Source organism: Ambystoma mexicanum, chromosome 11 (genome assembly GCF_040938575.1).
Source record: "Ambystoma mexicanum isolate Mex_15411 chromosome 11, UKY_AmexF1_1, whole genome shotgun sequence".
In the NCBI taxonomy this organism is placed as follows: domain Eukaryota; kingdom Metazoa; phylum Chordata; class Amphibia; order Caudata; family Ambystomatidae; genus Ambystoma; species Ambystoma mexicanum.
The window spans coordinates 174977047-174997311 of record NC_090934.1 but is presented as its reverse complement, the minus strand read 5'-3'; the positions used below and the strand labels follow the sequence as shown (position 1 = coordinate 174997311).

The following is a 20265-nucleotide window of genomic DNA, read 5'->3' as shown; positions in this document are numbered from 1 at the left end:
ATCCCTATTGTTGTAGCCAAAACCATAAAAAGTTGGGTGTCTATATTGAACCCGATCTATCCATGAATAGACAGGTCAACGCAGTAGCCTCCACCTCTGCCCACCAATCTAAACTTCTCACCGCAGCTGGACCATTCCTTTCCCTACCTAATTGCCTCACCATTACCAGGGCGATTATAGGGTCAAGGCCCGACTACTGTAATGCCCTCCTCGCTGGCACCTCCCAAAATAATCTGACCAAATTACAACTTGTACAGAACAAAGCCTTGAGGGCTGCAACTGGCATCACCCGACAAGATCACATTTGAGGTCCATAGGAAAGTCCACTGGCTCCCTGTGAAGGAAAGAATTGCCTTCAAGACATTAGCATTGACACACACATGCCTTCACTGCCTTGCCCCACCGTATCTAGCTCAAAGATTCTTCCTCCACATCTCCTCCAGACCACCAGAGCTGCCTATACCAACAGAATTACTGGCCCTTTCACCCGCAGAGTGCGAGCGGGTGGTTCCAGCTTCCCCAACATGGCAGCGACCTATTGGAACTCCCTCCCCACTTTCATTATGATGGACTCCCATGCATCCTTTAGGAAAGCTGTCAAAAGGAGGCTCTTTGTTTGACAATGCTTGTATGTCTTGTCCTGTCAATGCACGTTACACTCATGTATGCCTTCTGCTGTTCTCTGTTAATCCTGTAACTGTAACATTGCTCTCTGTATCAAACTTTCTATGCTGAGGCCACATTCGTGTAACCTTGAATCAAGCCTTCTTAAGCTGGCTCATAGTGCCTCGATGCCCGCGGGCAGCAGTGCGCTCTACAAATTCAAATAAATAAAACTAACCTTAATGACCTTGGGGTTTCCCTACTCAGTTAAGAGCAGCATGGAATACCCAAGGGTATCCCTGTTAAGGTAAGGGATAGGATTTCCAGTAATTAATAGAAACCGGTATTGTATTTGCAATTAGAATGCTAAAGTATTTAATATCAAGAGGCTCATATTATAGCAGTTCCCCAACTTCGCTCACACGTGTAAAATTATACAATTCTGTTTCATTAAGTCACATGCCAGCAGATAAATGCACAAGATATGTGGAATCCAAGAATCCAGAAATGAATGTCATCTAATTAAATTTCGTTTCATTTCTACAAGACGAATCTTTCGCCCCGGAAAAGAACACAACTTTAGAAGTACAAGGATGGGGCTCTAATTTCAGATAATAGTGCAAGGGGAGACGAGACAAGGCTGTCTTCATTCAAAATGAAACAAGACACATGAAGACGTTGTGACGCCAACAAAGGGCAGTTGTGCGTCTTTGCATTGGGCTTAGACCATGGACTTTAAATATCTAAGAGTGTTGGAGATAAAGAAACAGCACAATCGAAAGCCACGGCACAATCAAAAGCCATCTATGCATCCAATGCTAAATAAACCAATTCTGGCAAACACGCGCTTGGCTACTCAATCTAGGATTATCGGTATTGCACAGCCCTTTGTGAAATCAAATTGCTGCTACCATGAACAGAATGACGAGGCAAGGAGACATTAGAATTACCCTACCATTTTCTATTGTGGGATGATCTACACCAGAACATTCAGTTCATAGATTGAGCATTCACTAGAAAAAACAAATGTTTCAAGCAAGTTCCAGGAAGTCCCGTTTGGCCCGAGTTCCTGCACAGATTTGCTGTGTTTATTTTTTGAGAAAACTACGTCTCCCAGAAGGTGAATCCAGTCCCCTTCCAGAAGGACCAAGGACTGAACAACACTATTACAATTATCAATAGAAAGTTGCATACCCAGCATTTTTTATCACTGCGTTATTTTCCTGCCCCAAAGCCTCCTCCCCCACACCCTCATTAGTAAACCGTGCCTTACATCTGAAACAATCAAAGGCACACTCATCAACGCAAGATCCTTAGTCGCCCACGCACTAGACATAGCCGACATCTCCCTCAATGAACTTGATTTCATAGCCATCACCGAGACCTGGCTCCACCCAGCCTCTGGCCCCGCACTAGCGCTAGCTATACCAAACGACTTTACAATCTACCGCAAAGACAAACATCCAAAGGCAGCGGAGTAGCCATTATCGCAAAAAGCTCCCTCAGCATAAGGTGCATACAAAACCAATCTCTCCCGTCTGCAGAACTACTCACCATCAAACTATCCACAACCCACACAAGCACTATCACCACCGACCTTATATACAGACCACCAGGCCCCTTACTATCCTGTAACGACGAAATAGCTCTCCTATTACCACCACCAAACCCAACTCACGACTACTCATCCGAGGAGACTTCAATCTTGGTTTGAACGACCAGAAAGATGACAAAGCAAACACAATTTCTGAATTTGGACTCACCCATCACATTTCGCAACCCACTCACAAAGGGTGCATCCTTGACTGGTTAGCTGATCTCATCTGCAATACCACCATCCTCTCCAACACACCATGCGTCTGGACCGACCACCACCTCATCACCTTCACCATCAACAAAGGCACCCAAATACCTGGTCCTCATCCCAATGCTCCACCTACATACACTAGAAATAGTAAAGACACCACAGTAGAGAAACTCCTCCCTCTACTCAAACTGATGATTAACCTCTAACCTACCATCATTAACCCCACGGAACTAGTAGAGCTCTACAATACAGTCATCCTTAAGGCTATAAACGCCATGCACCACTCAAACTACGGAAAGCCAAACCACGCACGCACCTCAATTCTTGGTTCACCCCTGAACTAAAAACGCTCTGCAAAACTAAAAGACAAGCTGAACTTCCTTGGAAAAAGACACCCTCCACCACCAACAAGACATCCTACGCACTTGCATCCAAAATCTACAAGTCAGCAATCATCCAGACAAAAAAAATAATAAATAATAAAAACACACATGTATAATGAAAGAATCTAACGCCAAATCCAATACCAAAGAGCTTTTCAACATCCTGAGAGACCTTGAATCCCCCGCCCCCATTCCAGATACTTGCACCAAAGACATCTCTTGGTGTACAAACATACAAGAAGCACTCCTAGGCAAAATTGCCATGTTACAAGCCAAAATCGAGTCAAAGAAAGAAAGCCTCACCTTCGCTGATAACCCCACCCCCTCCACCCACACACCACAAATGGACGTTAACAATCAATTTTAATTCTCCGCCATAACTACCAAAGAGGTTGAAGACAATCAACTCGCTGAAACCTTCCAAATGCCAAGGTTGATATCTGTCCGGCCCCAGTCATCAAAGACGCGCCGGACATCTTGCTCCCTTCATCACATCCCTCATTAATTAATCGTTCGCATCCAGCACATTGCCTAACAACCTTAAGGACTCTTGGGTTCTACCCTTACTCAAGAAGCCCACACTTGACCCTAGTATCCCGACTAACTACAGACCCATCACGACTGTTCCCTTCCTCCTAAAAATCCTTGACAGAGCTGCCTACCTACAGATACAGAACTACCGCAAAAAAAACAATTTACTAGGTCTCAGACAATCAGGCTTCCGCCGCAAACACGGCACTGAGACTGCTCTGATCGACCTCAAGACACAAATGGACAACATCAAAGACAATGGCAAACTTGCACTCCTTCTCTCCTCGACTTATCAGCCGCCTTCGACCTGGTCAACGACGACATCCTCTGTAAACATCTAACCTCAGCAGCCAAATATTTGGACAAAACCAATGCCTAGATCCAGTCGTCCTTGAACAACAGATCCATGAGAGTTTTTGCACCCACAGCCTCCGCCAAACCAGCCCCAGTCACATGCTGTGTGCCCCATGGCTCCCAAGTCTCCCCTACACTATACAACGTGTTCACAAAACCACTATTTGACATATTGGACCGTCTGGGGGTCATCTACACGAATTATGCAGATGACATTCAAATACTCTTCCCACTAACAGGCGACTACTCCACTGACAACACAGCACTCAATAACATCTACTCCATCATTCAAGAATGGATGGCCAATCACGGCCTTTGTCTCAACGACGACAAGACTGAGCTTCTTCTCCTAGGCTCCCAACCCAGACTCAATAAACTGAACAAATTATACCAGACATTCACTATCAACGGAAATAACATCTCTGTATCCAACAGCGTCAAAACCCTAGGGATCTACCTCGACTCCTCCCTCACACCGACAAGACAGATTAACGCCATCTCATTCGCCGCTGCTTACACTTGCAAGCTTATCAATGCCAGTAGACCGTACCCCTCACCCTCCAACTGTACTCCATTAGCTAGAGCGCTAGTTCTCTCCAAAGTCGACTACTGTAACGCTCTATATCTGGGTACTAGCCAAAAAAAATTAACAAGTTACAAGTTATCCAAAACAACACCCTACGAGCAGCTCTGAACATACCCAAACAAACATGAACACATGTCCGACACCAGACGATCCTGCCAATGGCTACCTATACCTTAGAGAATTGAACACAAAACACTCACTCACACACAAGTGCCTATCTAACCAAGCACCCAAATACCTATCAGATAACTTCACACACCACATCCCATCCCGCCCAACCAGATCAGCTCAAACACACTGCCTAACTGTTACCAGCTACAAACTCCAAAAAGCAGGAGGCTCAAGCTTTCCCCGTGCTTGCCACCAATCTCTGGAACTCACTACCATTTGATCTCAGATCTGAACCGTCCTTCCACTGATTCAGACAGAGTGCCAAATCCTGGTTACTGACCAAAGAAGCCTAGAACGCCCAACTCTATAGTGCTATTATACCCACTGCCCGTGACCTTGCTAATTAAGTACTGTTATAACGGACTTCTGATTGCCACACTTGTATATTACCTGTAACTGCTTGACAATGCTCTACACCTTATTGTACGGTCCCCCCACGGACCATGTTGTATTATATTGATATGTTGTAATCAACTCAAGCGCCTGGAAGCCCCAGGGCCAGGCGGCGCTATACAAATAATAAACTAAACTAAACTTTGTTTAGGCTCTGTTAACGTGATACGTGAAGTGCCTATAAAATCAGGAACGTGCGCACCCAAGCAAGTCCCAGGAAGTCCTGCTTGGCCGCTTAGACGCAGAGATGCAGTTGACTTGCTGGAGTTGCTAGACTTAGTGGATTTGGGTCAGTGAATCCTGCAGGGTGTGCAGAAAAGCTTTCTTGCTGGGCCCTAGTTTCCCCTGTACGCAAGTTAAAAGCATTTCATTGTGTGTCTTACTGCATGTTGATCGTGTTGCTCCGTTAAAGGCAAGGTGCTCGCATATACTCTGCATTGTTTATTGCTAAAGGTGGGGCACTCTTGGCAGTGAACAGAGGTTTATACCTGCAGTCTTTTGTAATGTCTAGCTTACCTTATACCCTAAAAACGGGTATGCCCATTAACTCTGACATGCCGTCTGACTTGGGCCCTACATGTGGTACCCCGGCTCATGGCATACTGCTGAAAAGCAATGAAAAAAAATAAATAAACGTGTGACACGCATGTCCCGAAAAAATATTGTACTTACGCCTATCAATCGAACCCCTCCCATTAATAGAGGTATTCGTACCTTTTGTGAGATTAAGAGTAATTTGAAGGCCTTCGGTCAAATTATACCACGTGCTAAACCTGCAAATCACGTACACTCTAACACAGAATCAGCAGTGTGCACGAATATGAGTAATTTAAAATACCAAAACTGGGGCTCTTACTGATGGGATCTCAGATTTAACCATCTTGACTATAGCACAGACACCAACGAAATATAACCGGCGAAAAGGACCTTTTCTTTAGTACAAGAAGAGGCTACTCCTGGTGCCGAGATTATAGATGAAAGTGAGAGTGGTGTGGAAGTTATTGATGAAAGTGTGAATGGCTTTACCCCGGCTGACATTTCTTTACATGCTAGTATTGAGGATCTTGAAAGTTCCAGGGCCACACACATAATGCCCCGTGCTCGATGGACTCCACTAGTCAAGCACTTGACGAATCCTATCTCCAACCAACCCCACGGCGATGCTTATCGATTGCCAAGTTTGGTAACTCCCCTGATAACTTGGCCCTCATCGAGATTAGCTTAGGGGCGGTAAATACAACTATTGCCAGCGTCTACACACTTTTTGAAGCCCTAGATCGGAAGATCTCTCTACAATCAGTAAAGATTGACCAGATCTCTGAATGGATAAAAGGTGTCTCTTCTGAACCTCTAAAGGTTGATATGCATAAGAACATATTAGCGAGACTCTCAGTAATAGAGCAAAATTTAGAGCGTATTAAAGGGATGGTCTAGTAAAAAATTTTATTTAAAAAATAGATAGGCAACAAAAGAAATACTAGCATTCTCTTTTTTAAAACTTCCTATGTAAAATTTGAGCTATTCAAGCTCAAAATTCGCAAAAGCAAGCACATGGGCGCATCCATTTTGTGAAATGGAGGCCCTCCTGTGCTGGCTTTTGCGGCACTAATGAAGGAAAAGCCAGCCAGCTGTAGTAAACAAAAGCTACCGCTGGGTGGCTTTCCCTTCATTAGTGCTGTAGGCGGAGGACGGGGACCGGAGACCAGAGCAGGAAAGCTGCAGCTGAATCTCGGTAAGTGCCATTTATTTTTTTTTAAAAAAATAAGCACTAGCTGTGTTTTTTTTTCTAAGTTTTCCGGGCTGGAGGAGCCCGGAAAACTTAGAAATAAAACCGCAGCTTTAAAAACGTTGTATTTATGTTTGCGGTCGCATTTGAAGCGACCGCAAACATAAATACAACGTTATTGTGTTGGAAAACGCTGCGATTTTTCTTTCCAAGTTTCTCAGGCTCCTCCAGCTCGGGGGAGCCCGAGAAACTCGGAAAGAAAATCTGCAGCGTTTTCCAACACAACCGCGTTGTTTCTGCCTGAATCTGCTTTCCCATTTGGGGTTCTCGGGCTCCCCCGTAGGGAGCCCGAGAGCCCCAAATGGGAAAGCAGATTCAGGCAGAAACAACGCGGCATTGCGGAAAACAACCGTGTTGACCCAAATGGGAAATGCTATATGCTGCGTTGTGTCTGCCTAAATCTGCTTTCCCATTTGGGGCTCTCGGGCTCCCCGTGGCTTTATGAGGAAACCTGACTCAACGAAGGCCATACTCCTCTTGGGCAACCCAAATAGCAAACTGAAGCAGTCCAAAATAACGACATGTCCAATCTAGGGTCAATAAAATATATATAAGTTAATTAAACAGGCGAGATACAATAACTAAATAGAAATAAAGTATAACAATGGAAAATGTGTAGTACAAAATGTAAGTTTGAAATGCAAATAAAAATCGTTACCCCTCAAAAACATTCTTTTTCCATGTGTTTAGTACAACTTGGGGGTTTAAAAAGCCTCCTGCCACGCCCCGCCTACCACCCCACCCACATTTACTTTTCGGCCCACTATAGCCCTCATTTTTCGGTACTTTCTGCCCTTTGTCAAAATCAGTTGTGCACCCCTGGTGTAGACTCACCGGTGGAAATTGAGACAGCTAGTGCTGGTCACTGTGTTTTCCCAACAGAATCATAAAAAATAAAATATGCAAAAATCTACAAGGGGGGAAAAAGACAAAAGCAATAACACAAAATAAATACTGTGGCGAAGAGTGGTAAATCTAACAGGGAGTGTGCAGGAATTGACTCACCCTTCATCCGATATAGCTAAAGTAGGAGCGCCTGTAAAACAGAGAGTTCCTCAACAGGCAGAAGCAAGCTCAGGTATAATAAAATCAATCAGTTCTGTCATAGTTGAAGACCTACTAGCCCAAGCGCCACCTACGGCTCATGCACAGTTACCGGTCCAGCCACCACCCATTGCACATGTACAGTTACCAGTCCAAGTTCCTTCTATTGCACATGCACTCTTACCAGTCCAGTTTCCAGTTATTGCACATGCACCGTTCCCAGCCCAAGCTTCTCCTATTGCTCATGCACCGTTAAATGAGCTAGTACATTTGCTGGCACCCAAGATACTTGGTATCAAACAATCAAAAAATGTCATCAGTTGCTCATACTATGGACAACCAAGTTCAACCCAAATTTAGGTTGCAACACCACCTCCTCACTATCGTGTGATCTAGGATCTGAGGATCGCATAGCAGCAATAAAAATCTTTAGCAATTTCTTCAAGAAGGTTCGATAAATCATTATAGAAGGCATCATTTTTTATCCCCGCAGGGTTGCGATACAAGTTAATCAGGGCGAAAGTTTGTTGTGCATGTGTAATTCTAACCAATTGCATAAAATAATTTGGTGAAACCCAGTTGTTGGGTCGCGGTAAAATTAAGCAGGGGGTTGCAAATCTGTGCCTGTGTTTCACCAAATTATTTTATGCAATTGGTTTTGAAGAAATTGCTAAAGATAACAAGATCTCAGCTACTTTGATGGTGGGCGATTTAAATCTTAAATCTTAACTGCATTGAGAGAGAACAAAAAAAGCTAACCCAAGACAGCAAGAGATGGATTAATTTCATGAAAGATACAAATTTAAGAATGGCCAATTGTTAAATAAATGTACAACAAAGAGCCAAGTAGATCTTCAAGTCAATGGAGTCACTGAGGCACAATGGCTCACTCATTTTACACAACTTTATGTTGATGACCAAATTGTTGACTTCAAGTATGTAAATAAATCCTCTCTATGTTGGCATTTAGATTGTTCTGAAGTCATTATTACAGAATTTATAAATAAATCATCATCATCGTCGTCGTCGTCGTCCCGGGCTGCAGGGCCTGATGGTTTGACCAATTAAACGTTTAAACAAAATCTGAGACTGTGGGCCATCTTTCTCAACAATACCCATCAGCATATTCTTTCAACTAGAAACCTTATCAAGTCATGGCATACTTCTTTGATCGTCCCCATTTTCAAAAAGGGAGATCGTAAAGAGCCTAAGAGTTATCGACCCATTGCGTTGCTTGACGCATCAAGAACATGGTTCTCTCAAATAGTATTAAGGGATTTCAATGCATTGACTATTCAGGCAAAACAGCGGGACCCAAATCAAACTGGTTTTGTTGCTGGGATGGGCACTGCTGTTAATCTCGTCACACTCCATGCTCGCAAGATTCAGGTGCATGCAACTAAACAACCTATTTATTTCGCCTTCATTGACCTGCACTCTGCTTTCGATTCAGTTTCAAGGGTCAAGCTGATGGCCAAACTGATAGCAGCGGAGTGCCCGTCTTCGCTGCGCCATATTATTCATGCCCTACACTCCGACACTTCTGTGCAGATAAGGTTGATATCTACGGGTTTACTATCATCTGCCATTGCGACAGCAAGGGAGCTGAAGCGGGAATGTATCCTAGCTTCAGCCCTCTTAAATTTCTTCATTAATGATGTCAAAATGGTATTTACCCAAGTGAGGTCGGATTCACCCAAATTAAATGGTGTAGAAATTAAAGATATGCGGATGATTTGGTTTTAGTTGCCAAAACACCAATTGGGCTATAAAATGTGTTAACGTCACTAACTATTTTACCTTGAATGAACTGGTTGTCAATATAAAAAAAAAAAGCACAAATCGTACTTTATGCTTCAATAATATCAAGGAGAAACAAATTGGAGTGGAACATTGAGAATACTGATATTGAGGTGGTCCCAAATTATATATACTTGAGTCTTATTTTTGATGGCTGTCCATCTATTAATTCTGAAATGCGTAAAATAGAACAAAAGTTAACTTCAGCCATATCGCAGACCAGACATTTTTTTCAATTAAGACAATTTCAAATAAAAGTGCAACGGGAGAGGAGAAAAAGCCGTCTACATCTGAAATGAAACAAGACACATGAAGACGTTGTGACATCAAAGAGCAGTTGTGCATCTTGGCATTGGGGCATAGACTATGGCCTTCATCTAAGAGTGATGGAGATAAAGAAACATCACAATTGAAAGCCACAGCACAATCGAAAGCCATCTATGCATCCAACGCTAAATAAACCAATCCTGGGAAATACACCCTTGGCTACTCAATCTAGGATTATCAGTATTGCACAGCCCTTTGTGAAATCAGATTGCTGCTACCATTAACATAATGACAGATCAAGGAGACATTAGAATTACCCTACCATGTTCTATTGTGGGAAGATCTACACCAGAACATTCAGTTCATACATGAGCACTCACCAGAAAAAACACAAATGTGTCACTTTAAAAAGATGCATCAACATTTCACAAATAGCGCACATACAAAAGTATGGCTTTTGCTGTTACTCATTTAAATCTGTCTCAATTTCAGCAACAAAAATTAATTTTGGCTATCTAATATACGAAAGCAGCAATAGATGCCACATGGTGCATTTGTGATTTAGATGAAGCAGCACACAGCTGACAGATTCCCCAACAAAGGGATGTTGTACTTTTGCTTTTATTTCTACTTTTAACAACGGACACAAATGTTCATTACCACTACCCTTCATTTTATTCTCCAATAGAAGAATTTTTAAATCCACTTACCAAAAACCTGGTATGGTGGGTATGAGTAGGATTTTGAAGAGGGCAGTGCCTTTTCCACTTCGGGCACGCAATGAACACTTTTGCAGAGCCAATAGGTACTTTGAGGAATAAAACATACCAAATTTAACAAAACTGAACTTCATATGGCAAGGCACGTTTAATAATAGCAAGGAGATGCAACGTGCATACCAGTTCTACATAGATCAGTGCCCACACATTTGGAGCACAAAAATGACCTCCATGCCAAAGGTGTCTCATTGCAATGCTAACTAGGGGAACAGGCACTATGCATTTTATTACTTAGTACGCTGCTCCAATTTTGAGAATCCAAACTTTTAAAAAGAAGGCTCAATAAACATGCAAGAATTTCAAAAGAACTGGATGATATATGTTCATTTAAACGATAATTGTGTTAATATGATGCAACCAGAATACAGTGCTTTGTTAAACAAGTGCAAGGTTGAACTACAATAAATGGATTTAAACAGTTGAATATCAGTGTCACTTGGTCAGAAAAATCGCTCTGGTAAAAATGTCAATCTTCAATATTTTCCCCAAATTACTTATTGAGTGGCCCTGAATTTAATTTGCACTAATGGCAGCATTTGGTGAGAAAAAAAAAAACACTGAAAATGAAACTATTTTCAATTTAATAAAATAAATATTTCTACAAAGCAATACAGCCAAAATTCAGCCATGTCATCTACAAAGTATCGTCGATAAACACGTTTGTACAATAACTTCCATCTGAATTTTTTGTTTTCTCCAATTTACGGCCTCCATTTAAGGCGTTCTCTGTAGCAGACCCCAACCTGGAGACCGAATACACCATCTTTTTTGCGAGTGCATTTAACTGAAATTCTGCTTTCCGAGTTCACACCTTCAATACGAACAATTTTCCTTCAATTACCCAGCAATCCAAATGCAGATGTCTTACCGCTCCCAAAAAGTGGAGTGTACAAATGTTGTGCGTGAAAATAAGATCAAGCTCTTGAAAGACATCTCCATGAAGCAAGTATAAATTGGCGAAAGTTTCAAAAGTGATGCAAATACAGTCTGGGTATTATCAACCAAGTTCTCTGCATATCATTAATATCCCTTTGAAACACAGCTCTTAATGATGTGTAGTAATGTTCAGGTTAGATTAATACCACCACACGTGTCTAGCCATGTCATTTGCAGCCAATGATTTGCGATACAATTATCTTTGATATCTTTCCCAGAACATTCGAGCAAAGAATCAGTTTCATTTTTGTTGACAGTTTGTTAGCAAAATGTCACAAAACAGGTTGTGGATGTTGGCTTTCAAATCTATTAGACAATAAACGTGCTGGAGGATTTTCAAGCAACTTATACGGACTATAAGTACGCTGATTTATTTATTTTAAATTGGACAGGTACAACTTGCTCTTCAATTCTACATTTTATTTATGTATTATTCAGCCTTATAACCTTACTGTCTGCAGCCGTCAGTGTGCTTGAAGATGATCCTAGTATGTATCGCTGGACCTTTGCAGTCCGACTAAAAGCTAGACTGGCATGGAACCACATAGGTATAAGTGATATGGATGTTAGCAACAAAGGCTGCTTGTTCTGGTCTTGCGAATGGCCACTACATCCTTATCTGAATTTTTCCAATCTACTCAGATGTAGCAAGTGATGTTGCTTCAGTGACCTAGTGCTGATAAACTACACCATCCACACCTCGATTAGCGCACACAAAATTTCCTGCACTTTCTTCCAACGAACGCTATGGGATCGATAATCTGTGTACATCAGTGCCAGATATGCAACATTAACATGGGGGTGTTAGCAGCGGGCGGACCAGGAATGTACTCTAGGACTTCGGGAGGGAGACAAATCTGAAATACCTAGTAAGAGCAGCAAAGGCGTGAAAAGGCAGTGTCGGACCTGCCGCTCAGAACTTTTCTGGGTATTTGCAGGGGGGGGTGCATTTTAAAGCAACCACTGTATTAAAATATTTTATGTGCAACATGTAACCAATTTTTGAAACTTGTAGTTGTGAGAACACTGAAAATTGCCCCGACTAATGTTCAGCATTTTTTGCTCTGGGAACAGAAACATGACGTTCTGTTGGGCGAATGTGACCCATTGAAGTGTGCTGAGAGAAAAAGGAAGCCTAGAAATTAGGCATCAGAGTTCTCCTGTATATTAGCAATGAGGGTCGTTTTTAATATTTTGATGAAAACATTGTTACAACTATACTTGCGTTTGTTTACAAATATACTTGCATTTTATTTTATTTTTGGATTTGTATAGTGCACTACATCCCGCGGGCATCGAGGCGCTGTAAGAACATGTATGCAGGCTTGCTTTAGGGTTACAGGCGAGTGACCCAGGACAAAAGTTGTTACAGTTTGCTTATTTACAGTAAGTTAACATGTTCAGGTTACATTGCAGATATATAATACAAATTATGAGAACAGATGGCAGAACACACAAAGAAGGCTTGAAGGGAAGGCCTTCCTGTAATGTGTAATCAGAATGCAATTTATTTTCTTTTGTTTCATAAAAACTTTACAAATGTATATTACATCCTCTAAAAACATCTTAACAATAAATTACACATTTACATCACATGTTCACTGAATATTATTAATCTCTCAATATACATCATTCACTCAAACTAATCAAATCACATCCTGTAACTCATCAATTATCTTTTACTAAAATATTTGCTACTCGGTTACATCTTTGTTGTCTAATTTTGGTTTACATCTTTGGGTCTTAAAATAAGTTTAAAAGTGACTCACCAAAATTGGTATAGGGCTATATGCATCCCCTGACGCACTGTATTCAGACTATATCCAAAATGTGTCGCTTTTAATCCCATCATATTAATGCACAAGGTGACCCAGAGTGGTCATATATTCTGCTCCTAAAACAGAACATTCTGTAAAGTACATGTCGGGGAGCGACTAGGATGTCAGGCTTCTTACAAATTCTGCAGTAGCTTTCATTCCTTGGGAGTTTTAATCATGCACCAATCAGCGCCAACACTGGTAACTGTTCTGGTGCGCAGTCACAATCGGAAGAATTTCAGCACTAAGTTTGGCCATTTTCTTGAATATTGTTGGGTCTGCAAAAACTAAATGGGACACTCCAATCACATTTTTAACTGCAGTGTGTTAAGATGCTCATAATTGTAGGCCCAACCCAAGATTTTAATTTTCCTTATTAATATACACCCAAGTGTCCCATAAGGGGTCTTTCTTGTAATACATGCAATTAGGGATCTCTGGTCAGTGTATTTTGTTTGGGCTAAGGGATTTTTTTTTTTATTGACTAGAAGGTTTATTTTTCTATTTTTCACCAGTGGGGTGTCATTTGGAGATGGTGGTTTTATTGAATGTAAAAACACTAAATGAACTGTCGAGAGTGCTTGGTATAACAAAGTATGGGTAGCTTGGGACTCTTACTGGCCCATCTAGGATGCTGATCTTTGACAAGCTAAGATATCTGATCAGGGTGCGATTGACTGACCATGTTTTGATGTGCAAGACTTCTGTAGGATTGTAAGTAGCATATTATCATACTCGTTAGTTGAATTAATATTGACACTGTCAGGATATGTGCTTCTGCTTGAATGTAGGTTACTGCCGTCTTCATCCTCTTCTTTTGTTGTTTTATTACCCTTGCTCCCGGTTTAGTTGGGATTGTGTATAGGATATATTTTTATGTTTCTTTTTTTTTACCCGATTTTGTATGAAATGTATTATTTTTGTATTGTTTCACATTTGTTTATTTGATAACATTTGATTTTACATATAAAGACCAGAGATGATGGTATTCCCACGCTGCACAGAATTGTGATGATCCAGTCCGGTTTGTGGTTTGTGACATTTAACAGTGCCAAATCCTGGTGTGGTTAAACATTTTCAAAAAGGACACAGTTTTAAAAAAAAAATGGCTATGAGAATAAATAAGGGCAATATTTACCCAACATTTGCAATTTCGAGAATAAAAATGTGCAAATAATATTCTATTAACAACTAGGTGCAATACTAGATGGTAGTGTCAGCTTGTGCCTTTGCTTCATGGAAACAAAACGTGCACCATGAAATGGAAATCCCTGGGGGCTAACATCCATACGAAAGGTAAGTGTCCACAAAACTTTATTGATTTGCTCTTCTAATAACAGCACTGCTCCCCAGGAGAAATGATCTGTCCAAGCAAACAAAGGTGGCTAAATCAGTGTCAACTGGACGATTGCGCCCATTGCTGGCGATTTATTCTGGGGGTTTAAGAAATTTTACCAAACTCTTTATACAAACTTTTTTTTTTTTTTAAAGGTGGAAATATATTCCTTTTGGTTTGTTCCTTTATCGTGGTGATTTTATCAAAAGATCATGCTGCTTTACTTCAAGAAATCCTTTGCAATGTTATATATACACCATTTCAAATGCCAGAGATAGTTTTACAGTGACATACTGAACAGCAACTTTGCTCAGTTGCTGTTTTATACGCAGAATCTATCAAAAAAAGGTATTTAATCTTGGCAAGATTTTGGGATTGAAATTCCGTTGTTTGTTTTGCTTGCTTACATTTAATAATTTGCTCAACTCCTACATAAATAACAGTAAAAAAAATAAAATGATGCATCCTAATCATATTTTTACAAACCTTTTCCTAAGTTGTTTACATGTTGCCTTGTTTCAGATGCATCAACAAATTCAAGGAAAGCGTGCTTCGATTTGAAGTTGTTGCATTTTCAGATGGAGTTTAGTTAATTGAAAAACATCCAGGATCAAGACAGCTAATCCAGTACAGTAGTGCATACATGTAGATGACGAAATTATATGATAGGTTATTTATAACGCGCTTAATACCCAGAGGTTTCTAAGCGCGGACCCGGGGAATCGAACCTGAGGTGCTCTGTGTCGTCTTGCTTCCAAGGAGAGTACGTTGCCCCTGAGCTTTCCGCCCGAGACTAAAATAATGAATACTTGATCTGCTGTTCCCCCAGTAGACCAGCATTTCCATTAATACAACAATTTAAATGTTTAATCATGAATACAATAAAGAAAGCCTCAGTTTTGTTCTTGCTCTTTTATTCCCTATGAATTAGACAAACACCATCCCTGTGAAAGATCCAAATCACCCATGCAATTACGTGCACATCGATTTGCTTTAAAATGGATGTATAAGTAAACATGAACACGAGAGTTTGTGTTGAGCCAAAAGCATTTACAAAAGAATCTTGAATAGTTTCTTCCTCCATTAATTTAAAAAAAAAAAAAAAAAAAAAGGTGGAAAGTACACATGTACAGTTTTAAAACGTTACTGATCGTCACGAAGGAATCTTGAGAATGTCAACAATCTAAGCCACTTAGAAGAAACCAAAGTGCGTTTTAGGCAATGAATCATACACGAGTTCTCTCTCTTGAAACTCACAGTATGAAAAAGAGTCATGGCTAAATAAATGTGAAGATAAAAGGGAAATCTTACAACATGAACGAACAGAAAATTTGATTAACAAAATGTTACTCTACTAGAGTAAGCATTGTAAAGGAGATTAAAGAAATAACTAAATGCAAACTTTGAAGGCTTGATGTTTTTTTAAAGAAATTGAACCAAATATAAATGGTTAATACTAGATATGTTTTTAAAGAGGTGAATACAATATCTCTCTCTCTCTCTCTGTGCAGGTTCAGAAGATCAAACTTATTTGTTTGGTGTCAGTAAATTGAAAGTTTCAACAAGCCCCAGGACAAGCAAGATTCCATGGGCTATATGTTGTTCTTTAGGAATTGTAAAATAGGTAAAGATGGCTGCAACTATAAGAGGCAAGTCATCAAGAGGACTGGATCCTGGTGACCATTCCATGATTTTTACTTAGCAAGAGGACTACAGTACACAAACTGTTGCTTTTTTGTAGCTGTAAAATATGGGAGGCACCTTGAACAGTACGTTTTGATATGTAATCTCACTTTAGCTTTCTTTTCTCAAAGCAAACGTAGTACTGAATAGTAGCCCTCGTCAGAATTGACTGTCAATTTATCATTTAAGATAATTGAGAGCATAGACCAAGTTAAAAAAATAATTAAATCAAACTCCCCATCACGTCCTCTTTCACTACTAAATGAGTACTAAGTGAATCTCTGAAGTTAAGATACATAAATACACCCATTCACGTTGGACATAAGAATCTGTTAGACAAACCACAAACCAGTCCATCTTCCATCTTTTAAGCACAATCGGGAGGACACCATTGTCGCAAATTGTACTCCCATAGAATTAAATGAATTACAGTCATCCTAGCATTTAGAGAGTTTTGGTAAAATAATTCTCTGAATTGATTAGAAGAAGGCGTGCGTAGAACTGACAATCAAGTGCTCAATGGTCTCTTTTTGACAAAAAAAAAAAAAAAAAAAAAAAAAAAGAGAACAAATGTCATCTTTTCAGGCGGAACGTAGACCGTGGGCAGAAAGAAAAGCGTGCAAGACCTATTAAACTACAGAGGCATGGCAAGCTGCTTATAAAGGGAGACTATGCTTTCACCGCCAACGACATATGAGGAAATATGGATGTGCAAAACATTTTTATTTGTATGCATCTTTGAATCATTGGCATGAAAAACGTTGATAGCATTGAAAGAATGTTCACACAGTGCACCTTCTTTTCATTTAAATGGACGAATAGACAATTTAATTCCTACCTGAAATTACTCGCTGTGAGCAGTGAATGTGATTAAGCAGTTTATCACCATTGGTAAAATGTGCCACTTACCACCAGAAGCGTATATTACATAAATCCAGGTGCTGCTTTATGAAATGCTTATTACCCATATGCTAGCGCTGATGGAAAGATGCCATCCCATCTTATCAGTCAATCGTTGCAAGTATTAAGTCAGATGTACTATGCTTTTAACCCTATTAGGTGTGGTTAGTCATAAAAACACAAGTATTAAAATTACTTATATTGCACACACAAAAAAAGAACACAACTCTGGCGAAGAGTATAAACAACAACAAGATTGCTTCCTTGCATTGTTTAGCATTTCTACTTTGCAACAGGCCTTGTGCTGTCTCTGCCACCGCTGACCTCGAACATTCACTACATTATGCGTGCACGAATTTGTAAAGCTATTTAAAAGTGGTCTTTTCTGTGGCTACAAACGCAAGATTAACATTTTCACGCAGAGCAATAAGGGTATTCAATTGTATCCAATGTCCTTCGAACAATTATTCGGTTATCCTCGTGATATATGGTTTGCCAGTGGGCATCTCCCAAAAGTGTTTGTTTACTCGTAAAGAAATGTTTGCAGAATAGGCAGACGATTGCACACGCTCCTTGTTCCAATTACACATTACTCAATTTCACCGACTCTTACAGAACATTAGCTGGATAGGCGCAATGATTACATACCTTAAAAATCTATTGGTTAGATAACATGGTTCAATAGAATTAGAACACCAAGAACACAAACGAAACGCAGTACAGCCTGCAATCAAACGTGCGGGTGCACTTGCACAGGATCGTTTTCACCCGTAAAAAACATTTAAGGACAGGGATGCAATCCGAGATTTTCAGCCGTATCATTTGGGTTGTTGACATTCATACTCGAAACTGCATTTGTTTAGAGTCTTAACACAACAGACATGGCTTAAAAGCATTAACACGTAAAAATAGGTGAACGAACGACTCGATGCTACATATGTGCATTTTTTCCAAGCACGAGAACGGAGTCAACTCAACATAACATGTTGAGTGCTTGCAACGTTTTTTGGCACATATGAACCACAAAACTAACATTGGTGCTTTGAACATTTACAACAATCCGCCTAATTAAAACAGTGTGGACCCTGCCCCAAAGACCGTTACATATAGAATGGCATGGAGACGAACAGCCTACCAATGTCTGATAGTGAACTAGATTATACCCAGCGGCATTGACTGGTACGCTCCACAAAACGTCAAATCAATGGTCTAACGGCAACACACGTTCAATCACCAGCCAGTGGAATTGGCACCAGTCAACAATTAGACAGCAACAGGTACATATCGACAACCCTGTAACAATGAAATGCACAACGCCATTTAACATCGAAATACACCATCGCCAAGTGGCCATCCGTTCAGGAGCAATCTTCTGTTGAAAGACAAGGAATTGTGCAATCCAACAGCCTACTAAAAACACAATCGTCAGCAAGTACCGAAAACGTTGATGACAACAGGTTTGTTGAACCCCCTCTGCATGGGGGCAAAAATAGTTTAATGAACGAATGTAAAGGTCGGGGCAAACTAAAACGTAAAAGACGAGACTGAAGAGCAATAGACAACTGCAAATACGGCGATCAATACATGTGAAACTAAGTAGTACTGTCACAATGAAAAACAAAATAGTGCAGCCATCACTAAACGAAACAAGCTGTGCATGGGCAATTCTCAGCGTAAAAAAAAACGTGACCTCGTGCAAGAAACCATATTAAGCACACCCCTGAGGCGCACTGCCTGCACAATGAACACATTGCATGCTCTTGTGCAATTGGTGGCTCTCAGGCGCAAAGGCTCGAGATCACGCAAAGCTGCAGTCCCAGCAGGGCGGCTCGTGTTGTTTACACATCACATCCCAACACAGGCAGCCATCTCTGCAAGGCCAGTGTCGATCAGATACATAATAGCCCCAGGGGCGGGGGGCATCTGCAGCCCAGGACAGCTAAAGGAGGCGGGTCTGCCACAGTCAGAAAGACAAAGGGCCGGTGGAGGGCCAGATACAAACCACCCGCAGTGCTAGCTGCCGCGCGGCTGTCAGTCCCTCCCTCCTTCCTCTCCCTCCCCTGCACACCTGGCAGAAGCGCTTGCAGTAGGTTGCGGAGGCCGCCTCGCACGCAGACTGCTCCCGCAGACGCGCTTCCAAGCTGCGCAGGGTCTTCCTCAGCCGCTGGGCTAGCTCTGGCGGCATCTTGCCCTCAGTGTTGTCTGTGGCTCCCAGATCCGGTTCGCCCTCCCCGTCCGCCATCTTCCCACTCCCAAGCAGCGCGTAGGCAAACACGTCATGTGACTTCTTTTACTTGTCTTTCTCCTGCCATCCAATGGTGGGAATGACGCACATGCGCAGGGACGCCGCTGGGGGCGACGGTTGATTACGTCACGAAAGCAGCGGGTGGCCACAGGTTAATGTTTGGCCTCTTACGATTGGTGGATGGAATAACACACCGCCGCGTGACCGCGGGGTGTTGTTTGGTTTATTAGCCATCTCGCGTGTGTATGTTTTGGCATTGGTTCTACTTTGTGTTCGGCTTCTAGATGGCAGCGGATGTACCTTTGATGTTCGCGATCGATACTCCCTGCGAGTACCTGTCTGCACCGGTGAACACACCCAAGCCGTGACAACACAAGACAGTCTTCGCTTGAAAACTGCCCTAGTGTGAGTGGAGGAAACGCCCACACCTTAGCACTATGAAAACACCGCTTCACGGCTAGCCCTAAATCGACCACGGGGCTTAAGACAGCAGTGATTCTGTCCAACCAAATACGGCTCAAGATAACACAGATCATGAAGCAAATAAAACCATGGCTACATTTTTACAGGCGGAATTGGACTAATTAGGATCAGCCTGTATCAAAAAAAGCCACGGACAGTTTGACACTGTTAGCAAGATAAAGAAAGGATGGGATAGCAGACCCCATGAAAGATTGAACAATAATATCATTGGCCCTGTGAATTAAACATATCCGTGGCAGAGTATCCCGATCAAGAATCCCACAAAATCTGTACTAAGTACAAAACTAGACTCCTGGACGGATCCTGCACAAGCCTTTTATCCATAGTGGCCACTGACAGTTCGAGAGAGTTATTACTCATT

At 41.4% G+C, this 20265-nt stretch overlaps 1 protein-coding gene across 2 annotated transcripts in view; it reads right to left on the bottom strand.

The window, feature by feature from the left end:
- RLF (RLF zinc finger) overlaps window positions 1-19476 on the bottom strand; it is a 916587-nt gene extending 897111 nt beyond the window's left edge. Inside the window, exon 1 of one of the 2 annotated variants that reach the window (XM_069622735.1) lies at window positions 19245-19476. In XM_069622735.1, coding sequence (XP_069478836.1) covers window positions 19245-19418 — 174 coding nt within the window. In that variant the 5' untranslated portion in view covers window positions 19419-19476. The remainder of the gene's footprint in view (window positions 1-19244) is intronic. The other variant, XM_069622737.1, reaches the window with a different exon arrangement.
- Between the last annotated feature and the right edge of the window lie 789 nt (window positions 19477-20265).